General features: G+C 34.8%; 1 protein-coding gene across 1 annotated transcript in view; it reads left to right on the top strand.

Moving 5' to 3' along the window:
- LOC105501660 (protein POF1B-like) overlaps positions 1-22,548 on the top strand; it is a gene marked incomplete at its 3' end in the record, with an annotated part of 57,273 nt that overhangs the window by 29,749 nt on the left and 4,976 nt on the right. Inside the window, exons 5-7 of the mRNA XM_011927669.1 lie at positions 2,388-2,489; positions 7,289-7,471; positions 22,160-22,290. Coding sequence (XP_011783059.1) covers positions 2,388-2,489; positions 7,289-7,471; positions 22,160-22,290 — 416 coding nt within the window. The remainder of the gene's footprint in view (positions 1-2,387; positions 2,490-7,288; positions 7,472-22,159; positions 22,291-22,548) is intronic.

Genomic DNA, 22,548 nt, shown 5'->3' with positions numbered 1-22,548 from the left:
ATATTTTCTCTTCTAAGACCTCTTGAGACATGTCTAGTTCTATATTTGCTCTTCATTTGACTATTCAGCAATTGCCTGGCTTAATCTAGCACTAGTGAGCAGGTGATCTTGATATATATAATAGATCTGTAGCTTTCCACTCCCCACTTAGGTCCAGACCTGCGTTTTCACCTATGTGTTAAACATCTATATCTGAGTGGCTATCCAGACATTTTTTTGTAAAAGAGTCTCTTTGGGAGCTATTTGCAATCATTTGCCACATGTTAAACGGATTACTATGCACTATGTAGTTTGCTAAGTGTTCTGGGGAATAAAAACATAATCAGACCTAGATTCTTATTAGGAGCACATAAAATGCCTCAACATTTTCATTTTTGGTACCATGTAGTAGACTCCTCAGGTTCAAGATCTCAGAGTCATCTTTGAACAGTACCATCTTTGACTATTGGGGTAATCTTACCAGTCTCCTCATCTGTACTCTTCCTCTAATTAATCTCCCTGAAGTAAACTTCACCTCATACCCCTGTTTAAAAGCACATAAAGACTTCTCACCGCTTGAAGAACCAAGCCCTATCTACTAAGTGTGTCCTAAACATATAACTTACACTTTTCCAAACTTGGTGACTTTAATTGTTTTGTTTCCTTCACTTGGAATACCATTTTCTTCCGTTTTCTCATATTCAAAGACCACTTTAATTTTCTTTCAAATGCCACCAATCCAGGTACCCTACTAGAGCACCATCAGATGGAACTCAGTTTTTTTCCTCTGAACTCCATCCCGTAAGTTCTTTCTCTGTACATGTAAGGGCATCTGTCTCTTTCTACCTTGCATATATGTTTGTGTTCATATATTATCTAGATCAGGGATTGGCATAATTTTTCTGTAAAGAAACACATAACAAATATTTTAGGTTTTGCTGGCCACATAGTGCCTTGGCCTTTGTTTTTTATTTATAGTCCTTTAAAATCTAACTTCCATTCTTAGCTTGATGACAGAATAAAAATAGGCTATCTACCATAGTTTGATGAATACTGATCAATAATAAATGCTCCTGGTAATAAAAAAGTCAGACTTATATTTTTATGCCTCAAAGCATGTAGCAAAGTACACTGTGCATAGTAAGCACTTAAGCATGTGTTTCATGATTGCACATAACTACCATAGGGGCTCTTTTACAAAAAAAACCAAACACACACAAAATAGCTTCTAGGAAAATCTTTCTAAATATATCCAGCTTTAGATTTAATACTTCATCACCTAGTCAGATTTGGTCACTTATATATTTGTTTTACCAAAGTCCCCAAGGAACAGTTGGTTAAAACACCTTGTGCTCAAACTTAAATACAGTAAGTATGTAACTTTTGATTCAACAGCATCTTGCCTTTTAAACAATCAGTGTTTTGGTCTAGCTGCTCTATGAGTATTTGCAATAGGAGACTACAAAAATCCTAGTACGTTTTGTTGATTTTGAAATGTTCGCAAATACATTAACCAGTAACAGGCTTGCCTATGTGGTCTTCTATAGTATTCCCCTATATCACAAAATAAATGAATGCAAATTATGTTTCACAGAAAAACAACAAACCAAACAACCCCAGATCTCCCTACACAAGTAGATTTCAAATGAAAACTAAAGGAAGGGAAAAGAATATGGTGCATATGACATTTATTTTAGACTCCTAGTGTGATTCTTATTAGCTCTTCCCCAATTTCTTTCAGATTTTGGACATGTCACCAGCCTATATTTCATTGGCTGACGTCTTCTAGGCACTCAGCTAATCTTACAGCAATTTAGTTGAATATATGGAGATAAAGTGGCTCTTAAAGCCTCTACTCTGCTCTTAATATTCAAAACATATGTTGTTCTGAGAGTCTTAGCCATGATTATGATCACAATCAAGAATTGTACATTTCAAGGGCACCCAATTGAGTTGCAGAAAAAAATCTTTAATATATTTCTACCTATTTTGTGGCCTAGTCATGCTGAAATATGTTTATTTTGCATTTCTCCAACAATTTTTGCATAGAAAGAAATCTTCCAGTGAACCCAATTTAAATGAGAAGGACCTCATGCTTGCGTACCTCAAAGGAAACTCATTATATCTTGCCTTAGGAACAGAGAGAAAATTATCTTTTCCACTCTCCACCAATCTCCAGAAAAGACGTTATTAAGCCTAGTAAAATGTAATAGGAGAAATCCAGATTGTTCTTTTTGATAAAGGGAACTACCTTTATTATTATTTCCTTGCATCTACCAACATTCCACTCTCTTCCTAAGGACGGCCCACTACCTCGGAGCCTATTAGACACTGGATATTTGCCTAATTTAACGTTACTCTGAAAAGACAACTTTCAAAACAAAACATATAATTTACTATCATTTTAGGAACCACTGTCTCAATTCCTAAGAGGAAGCCATTTCTTCCCAGGAAACAACGTTATTTATGAAAAAACAATAAGAAAAGTGGAGAAGCTGAATACTGATCAGGTAATTAATGTTTGTTTTAAAACTTGTTTTTAAGTGTATAATTTTGAATTGTGAGTATTTTAATAGAGCTCAAGTGACATTCAACTGTGAAGTGCAAGGCAAGACCACCATGACTTATAATATGCTATGATATCTAGAACCCTTCATACTATCCTTAATACTTTCATATCCATTTTTCATGTGAAGTATTATTGTCCTCTTTTTACTGAAAGAAAATTGAAACCAGGATATGTGAAGTCACATAGAAAATTAATGGCAGAATCTGAACTTAATATAGATATCCCAATGCCTTGTATGTTTTCCTTTAAACTAGTCCAACAAAAATCATAATTTAAAACATAATTTTGTTCTAATTCTTTTAATATAGAATGAATTTTAAATGAACAATACATAGGAACAGATATGTGAAATACCGTATACTGTAAAAGATCTAGAAAACTAAAGCTTCTAGTACATTTAAAAAATTCTGTTACACTCAAATCGACAGACCAAGTATAAAACTGCAGCAAGGCCACAGTAATTCCATGGCATCTAGAGCCATAAGTCCTTCATGCAGAGTTGTTACTATAACGAACTGAGGTTTCATATTTCTCTTCTCAGTTCATACAAGCATGTCCAGTCCAATGTCCAGGACTTGTCTGTTGGACATTCTTGAACTAGGGCAGTGTAGTTTCTCAGGGCTGCTGCAACAAAGTACCACAAACTGTGTGGTTTAAAACAACAGAAATTTATTGTCTCACAGTTCTGGAGGCCAGAAGTCTGAACTTACTGTGTTGGCAGGGCTATGTTCTCTCTGAAGCTGCCAGAGAAGGAGCTCTTCCATTCCTGTCTCCTTGCTTTTGGTAGCCTCAGACATTCCTTGGCTTGTAGATGCATCACTGCAGTACTTTGTCTTCCTATGGAAACTTTCCTGCGTGTCTTCACATCATCTTCCGTCTATGCATGTTTGTTTCTGTGTCCAAATTTGCATTTTTATAAGGACACCAGTCATATTGTATTAGGACCACCCTAATGACTTGATTGTCTCTATAAAGACTCTGTCTCTAAATAGAGTCACATTCTGAGTTACTGGAGTTAGGACTTCAGCATATCTTGGCTGTGGGAGGGCACAGTTTGACCCATAATAGGCAGTTAAAATACTATAAAATCAGTTTTGATAACAATATCATTTTTATATGCAAATCAAACTGACTAAAAAATTGTATCTTTCCCTTTTTGAACTTTTTGGCATAAGAACTCATTTTATTTTTATGAGCACTTGTGGACATACCAGATTCATAGGAACTAATACGTTATTACTTATTTGTGTTCAGTTAAAATGAAGCAAACTTTCAGAATCATAAACATGCAAGTCTTTAACATTTTGATTTGCTTGGAAAGCTAGATACAGTCTGAAGGGTTTGCTATGATCTGTATTGAACACATATCTTACAGAGGAACAGCAGAATATTTCTGGACCTTATGATACCAAGTAGAAAAAGTTTCATGAAATGTACTTATTCTTCAAGGAGCGTTTTCCTTTATAACAAATCAAATTATAACATCTGTCCTTTATCCACCTGGGCTACAGAAAATAAGTTTGACACGTTTTAAATAGTAAGGAATGTTAGAGGCAAATCATTTCATGCTGCTTCTGGCTTCTTATTTTCAAGAGAACAAATAGTATTTCTAATTATTGGACTCTAGAGTAAAAGATTTATTATCTTGTACATTGTTGCTGTGCAGCTGGAACAACTAAAGACTAGCTCCTTTAAGAGAATACTGCAGCTATTTACTGTTAACTTGAGTATTTACTTGTTTATGCCCACTTTTTCTTATTAATTACTTAAACAGTTTGGGAGTTTGGGAACTGCCATGAAAGCTACCCAATGTAAAAGGAACCATGCAGATAGAGCAAACTTCAATTGCTTTGTCCTAGTAGTTTCCTCAGTGATGGAGATAAACTAGGACAATCTGAGTAAAGCCGAAGTCTGGATGAACCTGTTTACCGTCACATGTGACCAAATCAAATAGGACTAGCTCTTAGGAGATGAGAACTGTTCAAGAAAAAAGAGATCTTTGTAGTGGAAGGGTGCTAAAGTGGTGCCAGGTGCAAGATAACTATCCAATTCATATGATTTGTACTCATCATAATTCTTTTTACTCTATCAAAAAGGAAAAACAATATGACAAATCAGAAATGTTTGATTTTTTTGTACTTTAAAAATTCAGCTTATTATGTATTTTAAAAATATGATGAATATAGGAACATTTTGCTTTAGAAAAAGAACTTCAGTAGTCAGGTGTAAGAATTAAAAACTGAAAACCTGCTAAGACCTCAGTGGTACCAGTAAATGGTTCATAGGCCAAATGGGCTCAGGTAAACGGCAAGGCACCACAGATGACGGGAATGTCAGTGTTCTATTCAAGAGACAACTGATACACTAACAAAGGAGTTTTTGTTTTTTTTTTTTTTAGACGGAGTCCCACTCTGTCCCCCAGGCTGGAGTGCAGTGGCGCGATCTCGGCTCACTGCAACCTCCGCCTCCTGGGTTCATGCCGTTCTCCTGCCTCAGCTTCCTGAGTAGCTAGGACTGCAGGCGCCCGCCACCACGCCCGGCTAATTTTTGGTATTTTTTAGTAGAGATGGGGTTTCACCATGTTAGCCAGGATGGTCTCAATCTCTTGACCTCGTGATCCACCCGCCTTGGCCTCACAAAGTGCTGGGATTACAGGCATGAGACACCGTGCCCAGCCAGGAAGATTTTTAAGAAACAGGTTTTGTTTTCTTTATTGCCCTCTAGTGATGTGTGCTTTCCAAGAGTTTCCTAACTTGCTTTGTGAGGAACATACTGTTTTATTTTATTCCTTCAGGAGAGGTTCTATTTCAATAGCCTACAGGCTCTCCAATGAGTGATAGTCATCTCAGACTATCAGTGTAATTTTACCTCATTCCAATATATGAAGATATTTTGTAACATAAAAGATAATAATAATGTAACATACATTCACCCCCAAAATTCCTACACTGTAAAGATTTTAGTGCTAGTATATGTACAAAGTGTGTAATAGTTGAAAAGAGTCTAGGGAAAATGATACCATGAACTTATTCTATGACCTTTATTATCTTTATATTTACCAAGGCAACTTCTATTTGTAAAATATGTTTGTTATATATATTTCATTTTTTTCAAAATATTTTTTGTATACATGAAAAGGTAATTTTTATACATGGAAAAATTTTAAAGTATAAAAAACATTGAGAGACATAAAAAGAGCATTGAAAGGTATATGGTGACAAATAAACCTCTTTATCCAGACACTTTTGTCCCCAGTTTCTCCTCCCAGAAGCAGCTACTCTTAAAACTCTTTTGGTCTATGCATTTCAAAGCAGTTATATATGTTTGTAAATGTATATGTCACTTTAAAAAAATGTTACAGCAGAAAGAGTATACTATTTCATTCTTTTGCACTTTGTTTTTTTTTCATTTAATATAGCTTGAAAATTGTTTCATATAAAAATTTAAAATATGAAGTGTTTTGCTGTATTAATATAGGTCAACTTTCCATAGTCAAAAGGATATAGTGCATTGCATTTATACTTTCAAAATTAATTGTATGTGCATACATATAACACTGTGATTCAAAATACAGTATGATTCTTTTGAAAACAGGCTTGCAGATAGTCTCTTATCGAAGTAGAATAATCACAAGATAAGAAAGCAAATTCAAGTATGCCTGAAATCCCCCAAACTAAAATAACTAGATATCTTTTCTTAGTCTGTGCTCTATACTTACCAGAAAAAAAGCCATGACAAATAAGCAGGTAACAACGATTCAGTTTAAAAACAACAAATTCCAGAATATCTTGGGGTCAGTGCAAATTCAGCCTAATATCCTAAATGAAGTCTAAGCTGGAAATCATGAGTTCCAGTCCCAAGTTTGCCATTAATTAATTGTGTTATTATGAGCAAATTCTCTTACTTTTCTAGATCTCAGAGTTTTTTTTCCATCTGAAAAATTAGTAGGGTAAATGATAAAGTTGATGATGGTTATGAAAATTATGATGATGCAATCATAATAATAATGTTTGTTACTCACCTACTTTGTAGTAATCAACTTATAGACATTAGTTTATTTACTCCTCATAGCACCCCAATGGAATATGTACCATCTTCACTTTTATAAATGGGAAAATGGAGGCTCATAAAGGTTGCATACACAGTTTCTCAAGATCAGAGTTAGTGATACAATCAGAGTTAGAATCCATGTTTTCCAGGTCTGAAGTTTCAGTGGCTGGATTTTTTTATCTTTTTAAGAAATTTATCCTTAAGTTTCACAAGGATAAGAACTTTGCTCCCCACCCACTGTGACTCTAATATGCTTCCTGACATTGAAAATCACTGTACTATATTATTTTTTCATTTTAAATTTATCTATATCTTCAGTATTATCGTGTTTTATGTAATTAGATTCTGAAGTGCCTACTGAATCATCAAAGTAATACTAATATTAATATTCATTATGATTTTAGTGTTAAGTATAGCTAGAATATTAATTTAATTAGAACATGCAATGCCTTGGCCAATCTAGATAAGTATTTGGATGGTCACGACAACCTGATCAAGTAAAAGCAGAATTCAATACAAATTTTCCCAATGAAAAAAATGAAAAATTATCACTAGTTAAAACTATAAATCCTAGGGTTTGAATTGTAGTGAAAGAAAACATTAAGTTTTAAAAAAAATGGTTTCAGTTGTTTTCCTTGATTAGTAATGTTTATCCTAAGTGGCTGTTTTTGGCATGTGTATGTGTCTTAGGAGTGCCATCCTCAGGCTCAATGCCATCATCACATTGTCCACCAGCCCCAGGTCATCCACTCTGCACACTGGCAACAACCTGATTCTAGCCAGCAAATCCAAGCCATCACAGGAAATTATCCCATTTCTACACATATTGGAAATGAACTGTGCCATAGTGGATCAAGCCAGATTTGTGAGCAGGTAAGATCAATCAGCTGATTCCTTAACAAACTGAAATAACGTTCTTGAACTCTTCTCATACCACTGTGCAGGTGCTCCCATTAAATTTTCATCAAAATACTGAGAAGTTATACCACTGGTATTTGTGCCTTGTCATAGCATTTTTAGAACAAATCTTCCCATCTTCTCTCAGAAGACAAAACAATTTAGGTCCATTAAGACATTAAATCTATGAGGTTAGTTATGAACTGGTTAATGAATACCTAATTTGTAGCGGATCTTCAGTTCTAAAATGGGCCCAATAGTTGTGCAATGTTAAATATTTTCATGAGGTATCATATTTAAATGAACAATAAATTGGAAGTTATATTATCTAAGATGATTTCAATGGTCACATTTCACAAACTGGTATTTACTTCCTGTATGTCTTCTTTGAGAATATATACATACTTTCTGTATGTTTTCTTTGAGAATATATTATTTGACTTGAGAATCAAGTCAAAATATGTATAGATTTTATTATGTATCACATTGACAAAATAGAAACTAGAACTTAGTTGCTAAGGAGAAATCTCATGTAATACAATTCTTGGTAATTTATGTTATGAAGACTTTGGAATCTTGTAAACATCTGCTATACAAGTGTTGAAGGAAAAATATTTTCTTGTATCTTGGTAAAACTAACATTAATAACTAGAACAATAGGGAATCAACCATCACTTGTATTTTTCTAGATCTCCAATTGACCTCTTTCATAGGCACCTCTTACTAAAAGACAAAAGAAAATAAGAAAAAATAAAGAAGGAGCCAGCCCACATAAGAATTTGATTGTTGTATATTAAATATACATGAGATTATTTCTAAGAACTGAAATTTTGAAATATACATTCTGACCACATTAGTCATAAAGAACTACAAAAGATTTAAAATCCATGTTTTGTCAATCTAAGAAAAGCCTAGAGCCAGGTTCAGTGACTCACATCTGCATTCCCAGGACTTTGGTATGCCAAGGTTGGAGTATCTCTTGAAGCCAGCAGTTCAAGACAAGCCTGGTCAACATAGTGAGACCCTTGTCTCTACATTTTTTAAAGTTTTCTAATTTAAAAAGAGTCTAAAAATGTCTTTCTTCTGTATATCTGCATAGAAACATTGGCCTCTAGGATAACTCATAGAATATAATCCAGAAGGTATTGAATATTTACCTTAAGTGAATTAGATACAACCATAAAACAACCATTTTATTAGATTAGATCATTTGAAATTGTCATTTTTGTAGGTTGAAACTGGCATAATAGCAACAATTTTATACAGTTCAGCCTAAGCCTTAACTTTGCTTTGCCTTAGTTTCCTCTAATAGGGGAAAGTGGCAGACACATATAAAAGCGTAGTACAAACCAAAGCGTTTTCAGTCCAAAAAGAGGAAGAAGCAACCCACTTTGGGAACAAAAGAGTGAAGAAATTAATTTTAGCTAAGAGATTGAGGAAGGCTGTGTTGAGGAGGAAGTAATTAACCTGGGCTTTGAAAGATGGGCAGAATTTCCATATATAGTATTGTGATATTGCATGGAAATAATATCCTAGAAGAGGGAATCACATAAACAAAGTTACAGATTTGGGAAAGTAAATTCTGGGTTTCAGAAAAAGTTAGGGGTTTGATTTTTATGGCATGAAAGACATGTGACAAGGAGTATTACGGTGTAGTGTTAATATGATGCATTAAGGCCAGGTCATGAGATTCTCAAGTGTTAATTTTAAAACTTTGGGCTTTCTTTAGTAGGGAATGGAGGATGAGCAAAGGTTGCTGAGTAGGAGAATACTAATAGATACTATGGCTAGCATATTAATTTTCTTCTTACAACGATCAGATTAGGAAGGTGCTATTGTTGTCCTTATTGCTCATATGAGGTAACCGAGTTTCAAAGAGTTTAAAATATGTGCAAAGGCTTACACAGCTAGCATGCGGTAGAGCCAATATTTAAACATATGTAGGCTGACTCCAGAGCCCATTGATAGTTCCTCCTGGAATTTGGGTCATTTATGTGGAGAGTCCTTGAGCAATAGCATAAACATAAAGAAAGCACTTGGTTAAGAAGAGTCTGACACAGGGAAGGTATTGGTGATAGAAAGCAGACTACTTTCAGGGTATGGAGACCTGAGTTCTTGTCCTAACTCTGTTCCTCTCAAGCTATATGTTCTTAGTAATACAAAATCTCTCAGCAACATCCTCATCCATAAAATACTAAATAAAAATATGTGCTGGAAATTTTTTATAAACCACAAAGTCTACAACTTGAAAAAAATCAGTGGGGAAAACTTTGCAAAGAAAATATTATTAGAAGCTATTTCAATAGTCTAGGTGTAAAACAAAGTAGAAAAATGACAATAGAAATGGTAGGAGGGACAATTATCAGAGATGGGAACTGTATGACAGGATTAAGAGTTTGTCCAGTGGCAACAGTAATGTTATGATATTCTTTTCCCAGCTTAGTACATCTAATAATACATTTGACTAGACTATATGTTGTCTACTCAGTAAAGGGGCAGAATTGGGTAACTAATATATCACTTTTTATTATTCATACTGTAGTTTGAGATTTCTATGTAGCTTTTGTAAAGGTTGGAGGAATTTTTTCTTTATTTTTATTAAATTCTGCTTTTTTCCATTTTAGATAATCTCTTTTTTTATTGTACTTTAAGTTCTTGGATACATGTACAGAACGTGCAGGTTTGTTTACATAGGTATAAATGTGCCATGGTGGTTTGCTGCACCCATCAACCTGTCATCTACGTTAGGTATTTCTCCTAATGCTATCCCTCCACAGCCCCCAACCCCCAGTTTTTTCAATATTTTATAAGGATGAAGTTGAAGTGCTGCTGAAAATAGAATAGGCCCTTGGAAGCACTAGTCTGTTGGAAGCTTAGAGTTAGTAATTTCACTTGTATCGATTACATTGCATTGGGTCCGTTCCTGCTCAGTGATGACAGTGTAACCTGCTTGTGCAGATACCATGGACAAAGGAGGGAGTTCTCCTATCTAGGCTCCTTGGTGTTTACATGTCCCCCGTCGTGATATGTGGGTAGAAGAGTATCTTTAAAGAGTAATACGCAGATATAGGTTAGGCTGTTTTAAAACTAAAGTAGGACCCATTTTCCCCATTTTCACAGTTTGTGTTTAGAGTTAAATTGTAGTTTGGAAGGAGGGTGGTAAAGAGGAATAGAACACAGGCATTCAATTTAATTATCTGAATTTATAAAACCAGACCTTGCTGAGCTGTATGACCTTCAGCAATAGACTTAGCTGGACTGAACCTCAGTTTCTACATCTCTAAAAGGGGAAGAATCATACTTTAATGTACAATATATCCTACAAAAGGATTAAATGAGATAAAATATGTAAAGCATCTATCTTAGTGTCAAGTACATAGCAGATGCTGAAATTAATCCTTGATTATTGATCTTCTTCCACAACTCTGGGTCGCAAATGTTTCAAATCACCAATATAAGAAATTAGTTTCATTGTAAGACTATTTTTAGATGAAATTAGATCATCTTTAAAGTACTTTCCCCAAAGTGAAAGGCATTAAAAATATTTTTCAAAATCAGATATCTAAAAATGTGGCTTTAAAATATTCTATAAAATTAATTTATGTACATTTTCCATGGTCCTCCCTAGTAATATCACTTTTCTGATTTCAAATTCAAAATATTACAAGTCACATATACTTTCCTGAAGAAATTAAGGATAACATACTGTGATCATTTTCCTGTCATTAGCAAGGAACAGATAATTTTACACCTGTTGATGACATGGAAAAGCTCAGCTGAACTCATTTTACAAGTTGTCATATAGGTGGCGTTTGTAAGAAATATTCAAATAAGTGTATATAGTGTGTGTACAACTCTCTTCCACTTGGCTTGAGGATTCAGGGAATTCTTTTGTAGTCATGGGAAGATGTAAAGGGAACAGTCCTGATCACCTGGATTGTGCTATTGCCAATGAAAAACACTCCAATTTGTGATGTGATGCCTTTAATGAATTGACAAAAACATCGTATCTTAGTGTCAGGTGCTTTTTCTGGCACGTCTCTGGGAAGCTCGCTATAATGTTTATCTAACATGTCATTTACCAATGATAGAATTTCAGGGCTGGTTAGTTCAATAAACTCAGCAGTTCTGTCTATCCCCTCACTCATTAACAGGTGGCTCAAGTTCCTCTCCATATTTATTGCCCTCTTCAACCCCATTACTGAAAATGAGTGCCTTTTATGTAAACTTCTATTCCCCGCTGTTGCTTCCACAAATTTAATTAGTGTCCATTTGGGGCCTATGTTTTTCCCAACACTAGCTTATCTGTCTTCTGCAACGTCTGCAACCTCTTGCTGTGAAACCTTTTTGAACTACTGTTTTATGGCAAACTCAACTTTATTTTTAACACATTGTTACTTATTTGCTGTTTTAGAAATCAGTTTTTTTAATTAAGGTAATATATATGCGTAGTTTAAAAGGCCAAATAGTAGTAGAAGGCATATAACAAACAGCAATTCCCTGTCCCTACCCTCTTCACCACCCAGAGCTGATCCCCAGAGGCAACCATTTTCAATTGTTAGCTTTGTTTTGTGATATTTACTTGCATTTAGCTAAATTGCTATATATAAAACTAAATGATATGCATGTATTTTTAGTATGCATAAACTTACAGTATGCATATACTTAACACTGCTATGTCTTGATTTACCAGTGGTATATATTATCTGTTAATAATTCTGACACACAAAGGTTTAATTCTATTAATCTCTCATCCAACTGTTTTCATCCCTTCCATCATCCCAATATAGTTAAATCTCCATTTATTTTTGGTAAATCAGTGTTCAGTGTTTATATTATTATTGCTATAAAATCTCATTTACTCCTGAACCAAATTGTGTATTATTTTGCTTCTTTTATTAGCACAACTTTTTGCTGGTGTTAATAATTCTCTAATTTTTTTCATTTGCTTGTTTTTTGTGTATCTATTGTTAATTCTTTTCTCAATACACAAATGTTCTGGTTCCTATTGATCAATTATCCCTTACTAACCTTCTACTCTCCTTGAAACTCTGTAATCCACATACACCACCCGCCTTGGTTTGAATTATCACTCTCTACTGACATTTTGGTCACTCTCTTTTTTTTTTTTTTTTGAGACGGAGTCTCGCTCTGTCGCCCAGGCTGGAGTGCAGTGGCGCGATCTCGGCTCACTGCAAGCTCCGCCTCCCGGGTTCATGCCATTCTCCTGCCTCAGCCTCCCGAGTAGCTGGGACTACAGGCGCCCGCCACCTCGCCCGGCTAGTTTTTTGTATTTTTTAGTAGAGACGGGGTTTCACCATGTTAGCCAGGATGGTCTCGATCTCCTGACCTCATGATCCGCCCGTCTCGGCTCCCCAAAGTGCTGGGATTACACACTTGAGCCACCACGCCCGGCCTTGGTCACTCTCTTAACAGTTTCATCAGCCAATTTACAATCTTCTCCCCACTTCCTACTGAATCTAGAATCATCTATAAGAATTTCACCACCCACATCAGTACCCTTTCCCACGCTGTCTTCATGGTTCTTCCTCGCTCTCAATTTCTTCATTTCTACGTCTTCAGTTCACATAGCCTTTGGCCAGTCTTTGAATTTATATCTTCACTTGAAACTGTTTAACCTAGGATTCTGAATGTCTCTTTCTCTTGCCATCACATTCTTATTTTATCTCTTACTCTCTCATTTCTGTTTAACGTCACCTTCACCAAACTCTCCAGCCCTCAATTCTAAGCCACACTGGTTTCCATTGTCAACCAGTTCAGCAATGATCTTGCTAGAAGCTCTTCTCCTTTTACTGTCATCACTTTGCTGATCCTTTGCTTTGTATAGACTGCCATCCACCTACTGTGCCCCTAGATTTTGACTTCTTTGTATCCTAGAGAAAGTCTTCAGACTAAACCAATTTAGTCTAGTACAGATTGTCTCGGTCTTTCTGGACCACTATTGTTAAACAGCCTTTTTAATAGTTTCTAATCAAGTCATTACCAGTCTTCAATGTCTAATTCTTATCTTTCCCATCCTGCTCATACTCCAAGTCTCACTGCTGCTGTCTCCCTCTCTGCAGGTAGCCTTGCCTTCTACTAACAATAGGTGGTGGAACTCAAACTTTAGTGTGCACCAGAATCAGTTGGAAGAATTATTTAAGGAAAGATTGCTGGGGCGTGATAATCTGCATTTTCAAGTTCCCTGGTTATCCTAATGCTATTTTACTGGTCCAGGGACCACAATTTTGGTTCACCACATGAATTCCTTCAATGCTCCACTTTACTGAAAAATTTTTCTATACCATCAGCAAACTTCTGGTTCTTTTGATCTCCAAAGTTAGAGAATTAAGACTCTAACTTTGTGATCAGGGGACTCCCTTTGTGACCCTACAATTCTATTGACTTATAATCTCATCTGTTTTGTTCCCTTCATCTGAAAAATTTCCAAAGGAGGGAGACATACTCTCAGATGCCATTTTCTCACTATTCACACATTCCTCAACACTGCAAACCAGATTCTAGCTTCACTGTGTTCCTGAAAGTGCTTTTATTGACCTCCAAGTTGCCAAATCCCACTTACTTTTCTTGACTCTAATTTTGTTTCAGTTCTACTGCATTTAGTACTGCTTATCTGTTCTATTCTTGATATATTTCTTTCCATTATACTGTACTGCTGCTTCTATGACTTCTTCTCAGGCACTTCTTCCTTCTTTCATCAGGACCTCTTCTCCAAGGACCCATTCTTGGCCCCTGATACGGTTGGGCTGTGTACCCAACAAAATCTCATCTTGAATGCTCATGTGTTGTGGGAGGGACCAGGTAGGAGGTAACTGTATCATGGGGGCAGGTCTTTCTCATGCTGGTCTTGTGATAGTGAGTCAGTCTCATGAGATCTGATGGTTATTTACTTGTCTTAGTATTTAACATCGTTTTTTACTGTTATCTCTGCTTTGCTACTCCACACCTAATCAGTTGTCATAGTTTGATGATTCTTTCTTCATACCACCTCTCTCATGCAGCTGAAAGTTAAGTTTTCTTCTTGGAACTCTTAGCATTTGATCTGTAGCTCCCATTAGAGCCCTTGTTGCAGAATTCCCATTGTTTATGAGAAAAAGGTTTGCAAATTCTTGATACTCACTTTGTAGTACAAGAAAATGTCATACATTTTATTTTCTCATGAGAAAGAATAATTTAAACTGTTACAAATGTTATTATTCAATCACTTATACCCATTATAAAATTACAACCCAAACCACCTACATTGTTTTTAATTGATTGGGAAAAGAAGAATGTCAAACTGGAAACACACACACACACGCACGCACACACACACACACGCACACCCCAAAAGGAAGTGAGAATAGCTTTGAATAAGTTTCACTAAGTCCATTTCAGTGTGATTTGTTAAACCACCTCTTAAAACTAGTGCTTTTCCCTCTATTCTGCTTAATATGTAGCTCCAATTTTATCATTTATTATAAGCAGCATTTTCACTACTTACTTACCTTGAAAGATTAGGCTGTTAAAAGGGATGTCCTTAATATTTCTTTTGATGAACAAGATGAGTTGATGCAGAATCAGCATTATTATTATTTTTATGGTGATAAAAATACTTCTATCTAACAAATGTTTACTTAGGACTTATTATATCCAGGCACTATGCTGGGCACTAGAACTTAAAAAACAACAGTATCTCTACTCCCAGGTAATTGAGAGTCTTATAGAAAATGAGACAATTGCCTTTCATCTCTTCTGTCATTACAGCAGCAAACTGTACATATGCCTTAAATTAAAGAAAATTATTTGCACAATTGTTTAAAAATTTACAGAGCACTTTTCCCCTTATTTAATTGTATTTGATGCCTCCTGCAATACTAAATTGCCTACATAACACAGTTGAAAAAAAACAGGTACAGAGAAGATAAGCAATTTACTTAACTCACAAATGGGAAATGGAAGCTCCACATTTGTTCTCAAATTCAATTACTTTTTCATTACAACATTTTACTATCTATATTTCTTCACATAGAAAGTTAAATTAGTTCTTTATTTCAAGTACAGAACTGTTATGGTTAAACAAGTCTTCATTTTAGAATTGTGACTATTGTACAGTACATTCAATTCAGTGACAACATGTGTTGAAAATCTAATATGAACCAGGGGGTGGGGCAAGATGGACAAAGAGAAGCTTCCACCAATTGTCCTCCCTGCAGGAACACCAAAATTTAACAACTAGTTACATACACAAAAAGTATTTTAATAAGAACCAAAAATTAGGTGAGTGATCACAGTACCTGAATGTAACTTCATATCACTGAAAGAGGCACTGATGAGGGTAGGAAAAACAGTCTTGAATTGCTGATGCCACCCTGACAGAGGCTGTGTGGCAGGGAGAGAGAATCTGTGTGCTTGAGGGAGGGAGAACATAGTAAGTGTGGGACTTTGCATTGGAACTCAGTGTTGCTAAAATTGGGCAGAACTCAACCGACTTCAAATTGTACTGCAGAGTTCCAGTAACCTGGTAAAATAGCCTTGTAATGGCATAAAACAGACACATAGATAAATGGAATAGAATAGAGAACCCAGAAGGAAATTCATGCATCTATAGTGAACTCATTTTCGACCAAGGTGCCATGAACACGCATCGGGAAAATGACAGTCTCTTCCACAAACTGTGCTGGGAAAACTGGGTATCCATATGCAAAAGAATGAAATTAGGCCTCTATCTCTCACCATATACAAGAATAAAATCAAAATGGACTAAAGACATAAATCCAATACCTCAAACTATGAAACTACTACAAGAAAACATTGAGGAAACTATCTAGGACATTGGACTGGGCAAAGATTTCTTGAGTAATAACCCAGAAGCACAAACAACCAAAGCAAAAGTGAACAAATGGGATTACATCAAGTTAAAATCTTCTGTACAGCTTTTAACTTGTGAAGAGACAACCCACAGAATGAAAGAAAATATTTGCATACTACCCATCTGACAAGGAGGTAATAACCAGAATATATGAGGAGCTCAAACAATAGGAAAAAAATCTAATAATTTAATTTTAAAAAATGGGCCAAATATCTGAGTAGAGATTTCTCAATAGAAGGTGCACAAATGGCAAACAAGATGTGTAAAAATGTGCTCAGCATCATTGATCATCAGAGAAATGCAAATCAAAACTACAGTGAGAGATTATCTCACCCCAGTTAAAATGGATTTTATCCAAAAGACAATAACACGTGCTGGTGAGTATGTGGAGAAAAGGGAACCATAGTACACTGCTGGTGGGAATGTAAATTAGTGCAACCACTATGTAGAACAGTTTGGCGGTTCCTCAAAAAATTAAAAATAGAGCTACCATATGATCCAGCAATTCCACTGCTGGGTATATACACAAAAGAAAGGAAATAACCAACATTTGGAAGGAATCTAAAAATTTTATTTATCCAACAGTCTAATGGATAAAGAAAATTTGGTACATATACACAATGAAGTACTATTCAGCCATAAAAAGAATGATATCCTGTCAGTTACAACAACATGGGTGGAAAAGGAGGACATTACGTTAAGTGAAATAAGCCAGGCACAGAAAAACAAATATCACGTGTTTTCACTTATTTGTGGAAACTAAAATATAAAACATTTGAACTCATGGAGATAGAGAGTAGAATGATGGTTACCAGAGGTTGAGAAGGGTAGTGGGGCGGGGGTGAGAGAGTATTAGGGATTGTTAATGGGCACAAAAAGAATTAGAAAGAATAAGATCTAGTATTTGATAGAAAAACAGTATAACTATAGTCAGCAATAATTTGATTGTACATTTAAAAATAACTAAAAGAGCATTATGAGTTGTTTGTAACACAGAGAAAGGATAAATACTTAAGGCGATGGATACCCCATTTACCCTGATGTGATTATTACATATTGTATGCCTGTATCAAAATATCTCATATATCCCATAATTATGTACATCTGCTATATATGCACAAAAATTAAAAATTAAAGAAAAATAAAAAAGAATATAAAAGATAATCTAATATGCACTAGGTAGCATCATTTCTTTATTAAAATATCTATATAGATTAAAATGATAGTGAGGATTTTCAGAACCTAAAATTATTTTACTTTTTCTCTTGTTAGGATTGCTACTTCTGGTATAAAATAGGGAGAGACCAATTATTTATTTTTACCTCATTAGCCAAATGACATTGTATCTGAAATGCATTTAATTTTGTCAGGGATTAATGCCCACTGGATTAACTATGCTTGAATCAGTCCAATAGATATTAAATGTTCCAAATCAAAGCAAAATCAAGTAGTAATCTTATACATCTAAAACTGTCACCACATCCTTATAATTTTTGCTGGACGTATATTTATAATCTATATGTTATATAACCTTTTACTAATAGTGAGGTTTTCCATTGCCATGCAACAGTTCAGAACTTACTACCCAGTTGGATCTTAATACAGCAGATCTTATTACTTAATATTTTAATGACCTTTTGGGAGTTTAGTTCCTTAGATATAATTGCTTTTATATAATATGGCATTTTAAGAGCTTTATAATCTGCTAAACAACCCTTCTAAATAGGTGAAACGTGCACACATTTAAGCCAGTTACCTGGTAGGAATAAATTTAATTAAGCCAAGACTGTTTTACCGGATTGTCATTTGTTCCTTAACTATAAACTATCCCTACCTCTGAGAAGCCTTCTCACAAATATTTATTCTTAAGCTGAAGGGAAACCAGACAAGAGAATATAGATAGCTCAGTTGAAATCAGCAACTATTGATTGTGCCTTATAATCACTACCACTGAACTCTGTAACTACGGTTGGTTAAGTGTGTTGCCTTTGAATATGAAAGTTTGTAAAGTGTGGAGGCTAGCAACACAAGTCCACCTACTACTCCTAGAGTTTCACAGACCACAAATATGAAACAATACCCCAAATTGGAACCAGGTCAAGAATTTCCAAGGCAGTAGTGAGGTGAGGTCCGTAATTTCTCTTTAGAAATTATTTTCTTTTGAAATTACTTCCTTTCTGCAGACTTTTTCTGGAAAATGGACACTAATTTGCCTCTGGTTGCACACTTAAGCATTGTTGCTTTGCCTTGAGTTTGCTGAAGCAATTATCATCATGGGCTTCTCACCTAGAATTAGAGACAAGGAATTAGACTGCTTGGCAATTATTATAGTCAAATAGTGATCCGATTAAATGTACTTCATTGATGCATGCTCATGAATCTAACAACTTGTGTAATTTTTTAGAAAAATATCATGAAATATCATGTTTTGTACATCCATATATATTTATATTCTTCAGCACAGGCTGTATTCCTTCCTTGATTATAGGTAAACAACTAAAGTAATTATCCAAGATTAACATTTGAGATAGCTCCCATTCATCAGGAAGATGAGTATATATGAGGTGCAGCTGTATTTCAAGTCAGTATTGTAACAGGGAGAAAACTTTTATCCATTACTGCTACCATTATTCTGGCCCAAGGCACTCATGTATCCTTGGGACGACTTCTATCTTGACTTTCTCAAGGCAACAAACGAGATGGCTTTGAGCCACTTCTAAAAGCTATGTCAAAACAGACCAACAAATAGTTCCATTAAAATTAAGAAGCTCCAAAGGGCTGTGATTTAATAATGGAAAATATTGCTAACTAGCACAACACAGTTTACGGTTAGGAAAATTTCACCTTGGTCTTGAGTAATAGTCCTGACTTAACAATAGATGAGAATTTTAATTTTCTCAGTCCTCTCCCCTCTCAAATTTGAACCCAAATGGATTATGGATTCCAAAAGGGCTGGTTTGGTCCTTATCTTATGATTTTCCTAAACACATTGACTCTTTAAATGAGACATAGTTCTGAATAGCGACTTGCCTGCTTTTGACCTTCATTTCCTGAGAGGAGTCAATCACTGAGAAGCTGATGGACAATATCCAGATGTCTATGTAGAACTCAAATACCAGCCTCCAACTCTACAAGGAGTTCAGTTTAGTTGCTTCAATTGGACTGTGTGATGATACTGACTCTTCCTAGTAAGGAAGGTACAAGGGATCAGCATGATATTCCTAAGGAAGGGCTGCCTATACTTTTTCTCTCTGTTAACCGTTTGTTGTTGTTGATGTTGGTGGCTTTAAGAGAGAAACTTATAAAAAAATTATTTCCAGAATCACTAGCACTTGGGGGCATTTCTAATCAGGTAGATGACTTCTTTCAATGCAACAAGTTTTAGTGAGCAGCTGTAGAGTATTTAATCAGTATTGTATTAGATACTATCAAATATACCAAAAAATATGACTCATTCTTGTTTATTTCTTTTGTTGTAAAAAGAGGGTGCTGAGAGAACAAGACTTACATCTGTATAATAGTATAAAAACAATTCAAGATAACTGAGCACAAAGAGCTGAACTGAATTAACTTGTTGGTTGGCATAGTTTTAGTTTTCATGGATATGGTAGATTTTGAGATGAGTTTCAAAGGATGGGTAAGATTTGGATACACAACAAGAAGGACAGAGGATATTTAAACAGAAAACAATGTGAGTAAAATCCTAGAGGCAGGAATGTATGGTGTGTGCCCCAGAGAGTGAAATCTACTATGGCTAAAGGAGAGAACATACTGGGAAAAAAATAAATTTATGTTTATGTAAGCATTTAAAGGTTTTATATAGAATATGTAAATATAAACATATGAATCTATGTTTATTTTCATATATTATCTACATCTCTATATATGCACTACTTGTTAATTCTATGATATTTAAATGTACTATGTGATAATACTGACTTTACAGGTTTACCCATCTACTCATGCCTTCATACATGAGACTTTATTCTTTTTAGGAGATAATCATTATTTACTCAGGGAAGCGACTCCAAAGTGTATATGGACAAGATAACTAACATTGTGGTATATTCATCTAGACCTAACAAAAATGTGATGATATTACACTGTATTTTGTGTCTCACTTTTTTTCACTGACTAATATTTTATAAACTGATTTTTGTGTCACAGATGTAATTATGAAAAATTATCTTTGCTTACTTTGCAATTCTTCCATTTGCCTTAGAATGTACAGGTTTTTAAGGTCTGCATTCAGAGGAGAGGTTGAAAAGGAAGTATCAGTAGTCAAATTCAAATCCATTTACCATCTATATGCTTAAGAATAAATATGTTTTTAGGGTACTTGGTTTCACATGCAATATTAAAAGTAGTATGGAGTGTAACCTAAAGTTATTATCCTCCAGGCAGTGTGTTTTGGGGATGGGAGCCACAGCGCCCAATAATATTGAAAGGATTGATACCCAAGAATAGGAAGCCAATAGAATGGTCTTATTTAGGACACTGTTCATAGTAATTTGCGTCTAGGATTTCAAATGTCTCTGAAGTCTATGAGTTTTCTACAGTTGGCTCTGAGCTACTCTTTCCAATGTGAGATTGACTAAATATTCGCTTTAAATAATAAATGGGGGAAGTCACACAAGAAATACTTTAAAACGCATTGAATTGAGTAGGTTTATTTAACCTACCTTTAAGATATACTAACAAATCAGATTGCCTTTCACTTAGAATATGCAAGTCCAACTGGAAGTAATTCTACTATAGTCAGTATAACTCAAAAATTAGTATGCTGAAGAAATATCTGCACTTCCATGTTGATTGCAGCACTATTAACAATATCCAAGATATGAAATCAATCTAAGTGTCCATCAACGGATAAGTGGATAAAGAAAATATGGTGTGTATATACACAATGTACACAATGGAGTACATTCAGTCATGAAAAACGAATAAAATCTTGTCATTTGAGGCAACATTGATAAGTCTGGAGGACATTATGTAAACTGAAATAAGCCCAGCACAGAAAGATAAATATCACATGTTCTCACTTCTATGGGGGAGCTAAATATATAAATATATTGATGTCATGCAAGTAGAAAGTAGAATAGTGGTAGCAAGAGGCTTAGAAGGGAGGGGGAAGAAAGTATAGGAAGAGATTGGTTAACAAATCCAAAACTACCACTATGTAGAAAAAATAAGTTCCAGTGTTCTATAACACTGTAGGGAGACTATAGCTAATAGAAATTTACTCTATATTTTCAAATATCTAGAAGAGAGGATTTTCAATGCTCTCACCATGAAGAAATGATTATTGTTTGAGATGATGAGTATGCTATTATCCTGATTTGATTATTACAGATTGCATGCAGGTATTGAAATAGTACACTAAAACTCATAAATATGTACTTTTATTATGTGTCAATTAATTTTTAATTTTAAAAATTAATAAAAAGTATAATTCATATTTTCTTTTTTCCACAGGAGACATATGAATAAGCCATGTGATTTAATTTGCTCATTTTGCTGTTTTATTTAAGTGCCTATATTCAAGAATGTTTATGTTATTCAAGTTTCTCATTCATTCGAACACTTAGACTTGAGTGAAATGAAGTTGTAATTGCCATCGCAATGTTGATTTTTCTTTAAATTTCTCCCACATTAAAAAATGTATCTCTGAAAAAATGGCTTGATTTGTGTGATGACTTTAATAGGTTATGTTTCTTTCGCTTCACATAAAAATATCTGTGAACTTAGAAAAACTTAATATTGCTTACAGTTGTGATTGATATTTGCTTCAGGTGATAATTCAGGACGACGGCCCTGAAAAATTGGACCCCAGATATTTTGGAGAGTTGCTTGCTGATCTGAGTCGAAAGAATACGGATCTATATCGCTGCTTGTTAGAACATTTGCAGAGAATTGGAGGAAGGTACTATAAACATATTATTTGCCTTCCTGTTGTAGCTACCAAACATTTTACAACATTTTAATATTTTAAAAATAGGCTTTATTTTTGTTTTTTTATTTTATTTTATTTTATTTTATTTTTTATTATACTTTAAGTTCTAGGGTACATGTGCATAACGTGCAGGTTTGTTACATTTGCACCCATTAAAAGCAAAACGGCATCTCACTTTGTGTTCAATTCCTTTCAAAATGAAGGTCTTAATTTGCTTTAATCCTTTAA

Source organism: Colobus angolensis, unplaced genomic scaffold (assembly GCF_000951035.1).
Source record: "Colobus angolensis palliatus isolate OR3802 unplaced genomic scaffold, Cang.pa_1.0 Scaffold737, whole genome shotgun sequence".
Classification (NCBI taxonomy): domain Eukaryota; kingdom Metazoa; phylum Chordata; class Mammalia; order Primates; family Cercopithecidae; genus Colobus; species Colobus angolensis.
This window is presented reverse-complemented; position numbering and strand designations above follow the sequence as displayed.